This window comes from Bos taurus, chromosome 6 (assembly GCF_002263795.3).
Source record: "Bos taurus isolate L1 Dominette 01449 registration number 42190680 breed Hereford chromosome 6, ARS-UCD2.0, whole genome shotgun sequence".
NCBI lineage: Eukaryota > Metazoa > Chordata > Mammalia > Artiodactyla > Bovidae > Bos > Bos taurus.
The window spans coordinates 89067712-89075966 of record NC_037333.1 but is presented as its reverse complement, the minus strand read 5'-3'; the positions used below and the strand labels follow the sequence as shown (position 1 = coordinate 89075966).

At 38.3% G+C, this 8255-nt stretch overlaps 1 protein-coding gene across 1 annotated transcript; it reads right to left on the bottom strand.

Moving 5' to 3' along the window:
* Positions 1-838: 838 nt before the first annotated feature.
* On the bottom strand, positions 839-2978 carry GRO1 (chemokine (C-X-C motif) ligand 1 (melanoma growth stimulating activity, alpha)). The gene is made up of 4 exons (NM_175700.2): positions 2828-2978; positions 2612-2735; positions 2416-2499; positions 839-1570 (listed from the first exon to the last, which is right to left on the bottom strand). Exons 1-4 carry the CDS (start codon positions 2916-2918, stop codon positions 1555-1557), a joined length of 315 nt encoding a protein of 104 aa, NP_783631.2. The 5' UTR covers positions 2919-2978; the 3' UTR covers positions 839-1554.
* Positions 2979-8255: the final 5277 nt, after the last annotated feature.

Here is an 8255-nt window from a genome sequence, read left to right as displayed (position 1 = left end):
AGAAAGAAATGCTCCTCTCTCTAAGTTTTTCTGACTAGTTTAATAGTTAAATTGACATGAGACAGATTAGCAGGAGTAAATCAAACAAAAGTTTAATAATATATCTACATGGGAGAGACCCAGGAAAACTGAGTAACTCACCAAAATAGCCAAAGCCCTCACTTTAAATACCATCCTAAGCTAAAGACAAAAGATGTTGGGAGTAATGGTTATGGGGCTTTTGGGGAGAGAAGCAATTTACCTGGGAATAGAAAAGCCAATGTTTGATAATATTTGTTGCACCATGCAGAGATAATGGGGCACGAAGTGAACTCTGATTTTTAGATCCTGCTTAGAGTTTGCCTCACCACCCCTGGCCCATATTCTTTGCAGAGATCTCTTCTAAGTCTATTCTGAAAACAGGTTTTTTATCTAAATTCTTTTAGGCAGTTAAGATAGAGGTTACAAAAAACAAAAAACATATTTCTGAATCTTCTGCTTATTAAAAATAACCAACAAAGAGACACATTTGGTGGGAGGCCATGTTGATGGCTTTAAGATACAGGAAGATGATCATAAGCTATGAAACATAGATGACCTCTGGAAGCTAAAAAGACCAAGGCGATGGATTTTCCCCTAGTGCCTCCAGAATGAGGCAGCAATGCAGACAACTTGACCTTAGTCCAGTGGAACTAATTTTGGTCTTCTGACTTCCAGAATTGTAAAAGAATAAGTATATTCTTTTAAACTACTGAATTTGTAATAATTTGTTACAACAGCAATAGAAAACCCAAGTGCTGGGTATTCAAGAGGGAGGATAAAAGTGGTCAAGAAATAAAAAGGAAACTTAAGCAAGAAATTTGTGTAAAAACTTTATTTTCATGTTATTAATAAAAATACATCAATAAATACTTAAACTTCTCTATTCCAAGACATAGAGAAACATTTAGATAACTCACACTAAACAAGGCATTATGCCTTACAAGGAAGACATAAAATGTCCAAGGGATATTTAGATCATTGTCATTTGTAAAGGTTCAACATCAGAAATGTTGACTACAGACAGTGAAATGTTTCAATAAATAACAACTGACAATCTTCTCTACAAAAAGTAAATGTATACATACATTCCCTACATTAACAGTGATCGTGACCTATCTGTTTGCTTGAACCCTCCACTACTGTCTCTAGCCTTTACTATAGTGGATAGTACAGTGTGGAATACCCTCTCCCCAAAAATAGTTTAATAAGTGAAGAACACTTAAAACACACCATCTTCAAATTAAATAACAGTCAGGATTGAACTAACTATAAGTTAACATAAAAATAAACTTTGAAACGAACAGTACCAAGAACTGCCAAACACATTCACACCTTTAAATATTAGAATATCAATACACAGGCTTTGAAACATAAATAAATAAATACAGATGTAAATAAATAGAACTCTCATAAGACACAGCAAAATACATTAAACACAGTCCAGATGGCCCCGGGAACCATTTGTTTCTCTTCTTTTACTTCACTTCCACTGAGGCTGCTGGAGTATCAAGAAGCTCGTTCCATCTCTCTTGATCAGTTGGCACTAGCCCTGCGATGAGAAAATGGTTACTGTTAGTAGGACCCCCAAAACCTCACAGCCCTGCACTATGTGGTTGCTACCTAGACCATTGCTGCACTGTATGACAGAAAATGCCAGGCTCCTAAATGCTATTTAATTAGGAACATGGAGTCTGTGGTAGCAATCTTACTATTTTCAAAAAGCGAGAATATAATGCCACCTTGAGCTAAAAAAAAGTACATGCATGACATCACTTAAGCCTCATGGCAAACTCCGCTAAATACCTATTACTATTATTCCCCATGTTATTGAGACTTAAAGAGATTAAGTACTTTCCCTGGGGTTACAGGAATAATAAAGGGTGGAACCTAGACTTGCTCTGTGTTGGCAGAGGACAGGGGAAGGGGCGTTCCCTGAAAAGTCCCTGGCTTCACCCCCAAGCCTGAGCTCCATATGACCCAAACCCAAGAGTTTTACCTCTCAGGTCTGAAGCCCATGTAAAACTTGAGGTAAACAGTATTTGTTCCTTAACAGATAGGAAGCATTTTAGCATCACTGGCTAACTCTGCTTCACCTTTTGGGCTTCCTTGGTGGCTCAGATGGTAAAGAATCTGCCTACAATACAGGGGACCGGGATTCAGTCCCTGGGGCTTCATCTTTTAGAAACATACATTTACCACACTCAAAGAGCCAGGAGGCCATGAGGCACTGGAAGTGTCCTTTTGCACCAGAGCGGATTAATGACCTTAATGGCAAATTTAATTCTGAAATATTGATTTTTTTTCATTTCTTCAGCTAAATCCTAGGTTTCTCTGACATAACTTTCGGCAGGCAGAATGACTCTAGTCACACGCTGAATAAAAACCACAACTCACTTGTTTAGCATCTTATCGATGATTTTCTTAACCATGGGGGCGGTGGGGTTGAGACACACTTCCTGACCAGTCTTGAGACTGGCTCTGCAGAGAGAAGAAGAATCTACGTGAGGTGGGGGGTACATTTGGGGGTCGGGGTGGGAGTATCGGCACGGTGGGTGGTAATGACGAGGACAGCAACAGAAGTGCCACTTACATGACTTCGGTTTGGTCGCAGTGGGGGCCGGGGGTTGTCACCTTCACGCTCTGGATGTTCTTGAGGTGAATCCCCTGCAAGGTCTGCAGGCACTGGCAGCGCAGTTCGTTGACCACGGGCGCCCCTGCGGGAAGGACAGAGTGGGTTAGGGGCTGTCCCCATGGGTACCCACCCACCCCCGTCCGGCCCAGGGGGATCCCGGGCGCCGGGTCTCACCTGCTGCGCGCCGGCCGGCGGCCACCAGGAGCAGGAGCAGCATCGCTGCGCGGAGGAGCCGGGGGGCGGCGGCGGTCGCGGCTGGGGCCATGAGTCTCAGCTCGGAGGGTCTGTGTCTGCTGCGGGAAGGCTGGCGGGAGCGCTGGCTGAGCGGGCTCTGTGGCTCCTTGAGTCTAGCGAACCCCTTTTATCCTGATCGGATGGGAGTTGCCAGCCTCGGGGACAGGGAAATTCCCGGTCCGGAAGGAAGGCGCGGCCCCGCCCGCCTCACGCGTTATCTGCGCACTCGGGGAGTCATCCCCTTACCCAAATCCCCACCGGAGGGTGAGTCGCCTTGCAAGAAGTGTTGTCACGTCTTAGAGGAGACAGGCATCATGACAAACGTTAGTTATTAAGATTGAGGGAATTAAGGCCAGGGAGGAGGGCCGCAGAGAGAACTGATTTTCTACGTGTTACTTACACTTAAGTATTTTGGGACTTGATGATTTTATCCACGTCTGCATAAATACACTCTTAAAGCACATGTCATGTCAAACTATGCATGAGAATGTTCTCTTACTTCCCGGTATTTTACGAGCACAAATAAATCACACTTCATGTCATATTATCCCCGCAGTAGTGAGAGGATGACCAGTATCAAAAGTTTAATTTTGTGTTTACATTGCAACTAAAGTGTCGCAATCCTACATAGCTTCCTTCCCTGGTGAAATTCTGGAACTTCCAGAGCTCGAGTAGATTCACGAATACCAGCTTTTTTTGCGTACAGTGTGTTGACTGATCCGTGAACTAAGGGACAAGTGGTCATTTGGACCTATTCCAGGGAGGGAAAGGTGTGTCCCGGTCCAGTTTCTAGTTTTGTCCAAGAACAAAATAAGTCACAGGAATTGGAGTGTGGATTTGGGGGGCGAGGAATGCCTAGTGCCAGCAGTGAGAGTAGCACCCTTCACTCTTCTAACCAAAAAAAACAGGTGTTCCTGTGAAGTATCTAAGAGCTAATATCATGAATGTCATACCATTTACTTGTTTGATGGTCACAAATCTCATTTTATCTTCATCTTATATGGACTTTTCTGCTTCCAGTGATTTGATTTCCTTCCAGAGAAATAATTGTTGTCCTATTTTATTTGTACTGATTTCTAAAAAGACACTTCAAGCAGTTGATTGAAGACGTCATAATTGTGTAGTATATTTTTCACCCTTAGTTTTAATGTCCTTTGTTGGATTATGCTCAGGTAGGTTTCAGATGGTTTAGGTGTGATTCTGGATGCAGATCTGTTAAAAGTATGGGGGCACCCAGTGGTAAGCAAGACAGGGGAGGGGAGGTTGGAAGGGTGGGTAAAGACACAGAGCAGGACTCTGTTACAGGCTGCAAAGTAGGAATTTCAGCTCTTGGAAATATTGATCCATGGCATTTAATTGTCCGTGCCTTAGTTTCTCATCTGTAAAATAGAGATGAACTGTATATCTACTTCAACCAGCTGTTACCATGAATAAATGTATTAGCATTGGAAAACACCTGTACATATTAAATGCTATAAATAATTTTTTAAAACTAAAATAGAAATTGTTTTTTTCCATATTACTAAGCTGAAATTAATCTGAGGATAAAATCTTTGCACAAAGAGAAAATAATTATTGAAGAAAAAAAAATAAAATAAAAACAAAAACTATTCCAACATAAAATGTTTGCATATTTTTTCTTAAGAGAAAACAGGGTACAATTTTTGTTATCTAGTTTGTTGAGTAATCTTATAATTCTAGTTTTAGTCATTTCAACTACAAAATGTGAATAAAAGTGAAGATGTCTCATTTTGATTATTAGAAAAGATTAAGAATAACTAGACTATAATAAAGATTTGTCTTTACATTTTTTTGTCAGTATAGTCCTGAGATAACAGGAAATTTAACTTTTAAAAAAAGAGTAGGGAATGAAAGATGACCTAAAGCTTATAAAATATGAGTAACTCAGCAATAATTGAGAATTAGCTTAGATACTGTTGTTATTTTTATTTTTCTGGAATTCTTAATTGGAAATATACTTGACACTTGACTCAATGAACATGAGTTTGCGCAAACTCTGAGAGATACTGAAGGACAGGGAAGGGTGGCATGCTGCAGTCCATGGGGTTGCAAAGAGTCGGACATGACAGCAACTGAACAACAGCAATACTTAACACTTGGATAACATGGGCTCAAACTGCATAGGTCCACTTATACACAGACTTGTTTCAATAAACATATTGGAAAAAATTTGGGAGATTTGTGGCAATTTGAAAAAAAAAAAAAAAAAACTTGCAGACTAACCACATAGCCTAGAAATGTCAAAAAAAAAAACAGGAAAAAGTTGCTATGTCATGAATGGATAGAATCCATGTAAATACTGGTCTGTTCTTATGTGGGCATAAGGTGAGTGATACTTAATATAAAATTAATATGTTAGCTTTCTTCCTGTTTTATAACTTTGCTTTTATTACATTAACCATACAGTATGCCTCTCTATTTCACAATTGGAGAAACTATCATCACAGGTAAATTTTTTTTTAAATGTAACCATGTTTCTAATACTATGTTATGAATATGACTGTAATACTGTTGGCCATAAGGTTTTTATAATGGTTCATTTGTTAGAATATAGGCTAAGCTTCTGTGAAGCAATTGTATCAATTAAGCTACCACAAAGCAATCATATTGCTTCCTTGTTATCAATACATTAATCTTTATATCTGTAATTAAATATGAATTTTACATTATTTTTCATTTTTGATGAGTCATGTTATTAGTACATATAACATCTACAGTGTTTTGTATTAAATAAGATAATGTTGATGGAGATACTGACATGATTCATCTTATAAACATATGACAAACTTAAAGTATCAATAAATACAGTACAGTAATATAAATGTATTTTCTCATTGTTAAAATTTTCCTAATAAAAGTGCCCTAATTTTCTTTACTGTAGGTTACTTTATTTTAAGAATAAAGTATATAACACAAATGGGCTTCTCTGGTGACTCAGTAGTATAAAGAGTCCTCCTGCCAACACAGGAGACTCTGGTTCTCTCTCTGAGTTGGGAAGATCCCCTGGAGAAGGAAATAGCCACCCACTCCAGTGTTCTTCCCTGGAAAATCCCCACAGATGAGGAGCCTGGTGGGCTACAGTCCATGAGGTCGCAAGAGTCAGACACAATTTAGTGACTAAATGAAATATGTATTAATTGACTGTTTGTGCCATTGGTAAGGCTTCCAGTCAACAGTAGGTGATAAGTAGTTAAGTTTTTGGAAAGTCAAAACTTATACTTGGATTTTCAACTGCACCTCTAACCCCCATGTTTTCAAGGGTCAACTATATTATGTTTTCTTGAGATAATCAGTGGCTCAGAGACATAATAGATATTCTTTAAAAGTTAAAAAATTTGATTTTCTTTTTCTGATTAAAATGTATATCTGCTTATTATAGAACAAGTATAAAGGACAGAAAACATGAAGAGATTGTTATTAAGACTTTTAAACTTCTGTTCAAGAAACAAACTTTTGCAGATCTTTCCTTTTTTCTTCAACATCCTAGTATCTGACATGTTTTATATGTTTATGAGATGCTAAGTAAACACGAAGTGCTATCATAAATAACAGTTCAATGTAATAGGCAATATTCTAAGTCTTTTGCATATATGGAAAACCCACTTAGTCTTAACTGCCTTATGAAATAGTCACCAGTTATTTTCTTCACAATTTTTCCCCCACAGGGAAACTATTAATAAGTTGCCAAGATCTCAGAGTTAAGATAATTCAGAATTTGAACTTCAGGCAGTGTAGCTTTAGCCACTCCACAATAAAAAATTATTTATTTTTCCTGAAACAAATGACAGTTAACTTCAGAGGAGCAGTCTTGTTTTGTTATTCTCATGGTTGAATAGTTCAACTTCACCTTTCCTAAAACTTGAAAATAGCCAACTGCTCAAGAGTCTCCGGTGTTTTATTTCACTGACAACAAGAGTTTTTGTGTCATGAATATTATATACTTGAATTTAATAAAATCCATATCTCTTCATCTACCGATTTGATTTTCCAAATCAGTGGACTTCAACTCAAAAATCAGGTCAGGAATAATGACTCCACCCTGAGAATTTCCCAGAAGCGAACTGAGCAATACCATCAGCTCTTATTTGCTGAAATAAGGATCACAGTTTTCTACTGACTTTGTTTGAGCACTTTGTCATATTTTATTATCTAAAATATTTTGCCTTCAGCATTAATTGGAGACTACCCAGACATTTATTCTCTTTATAACTTAAGAAACCAGAGAATGTTTGCTCTAATGCTTTCCAGATCCAAACCAAAGTATTGGCATAAGCCAATACTCGGGGTGAATGAATAGAAAATCAAAGCACTGTAGTAGCCAAAAGGATAAACGACATCAAGAAGCACCATCGTATTGTAGAATTATCTTCAATTGTATGCCTAAGACTTTGTATATTGTCTTAATAAACATTGCTTAATGAACATTTATTTCTTACAAAATAAAGTGCAAAAGATTTTTTCTACTTTAATATATCAATTTTCAAAATTTAATCCTTAATGGCACTATATTATTTTTCAGATCATTTAAAATGCAATAATGTGGGAATCCCCCTAGTGGTCTACCCTTTCACTATGGAGGGTCTGAGTTCCATCACTGGTTGGGGAAAAAAGATTCTGCAAGCCTCACAACATGGCCAAAAACAAAAGAAAAAAATTTAAAAATAAAAAGCAATAGTATTCTGAAATGTATATACACAAACTTTCAACTAAGGCAATCATCAGTTTTAAAAGTATAGAGCCAACCCTATATTAAAAGAATTAGTAGCTAAATTTCATTTTGAGCTACCATATTTACAGCATTATGCAGATTTGATTGACATTATCTAATCTGCCTTTAAAATCCAGAATTGTGGGACTTCACTGGTGGTCCAGTGGTTAACCCTCTGGGCTCCCAATGCAGGGGGCCTGGGTTCAGTACCTGGTCAGGGAACTAGATCCCACATGCAGCAACTTAAGCTTGGTACAGTCAAAAAAAAAAAAAAAGTCCAGAGTTGGTGCTATATCCCCAGATGATGGAGCTTCAGGAATGGTCTGTGCTCTGCTGCTCTCCCCATGCTGGCCTTGGGATTGCCAACCCTGTCTTGCCGCAATGATTACTTCGGGTAGAATGATTCTGGCACAGAGAGGAGAAGAATGAAGATGTTGGAAGCAATATTCCTGTTGTGTTATATCTAGTAGAACAGAAATTTAAAACTTCGCCCGTGCTTGAGAAGAGCGTGCCTAAAATGAAGCCAGCACAGAAAAAAGCAGCCTGATCCAGAGTGAGACTGTTATGAAGTTTTGAACTGCATCACTGAGCTTTTTTGCATCTACTCATCAGTCTTTTAGTTTCATAGGTCAGATGAGT

Coding starts and splice junctions, on each gene's coding strand:
- GRO1 (NM_175700.2), bottom strand. CDS start 2,918: ATGGCCCCAGCCGCGACCGCCGCCGCCCCCCGGCTCCTCCGCGCAGCG. Junction 2,736..2,827: donor CGCCGGCCGGCGCGCAGCAG/GTGAGACCCGGC, acceptor TCCTTCCCGCAG/GGGCGCCCGTGGTCAACGAA. Junction 2,500..2,611: donor TGCGACCAAACCGAAGTCAT/GTAAGTGGCACT, acceptor TTCTCTCTGCAG/AGCCAGTCTCAAGACTGGTC.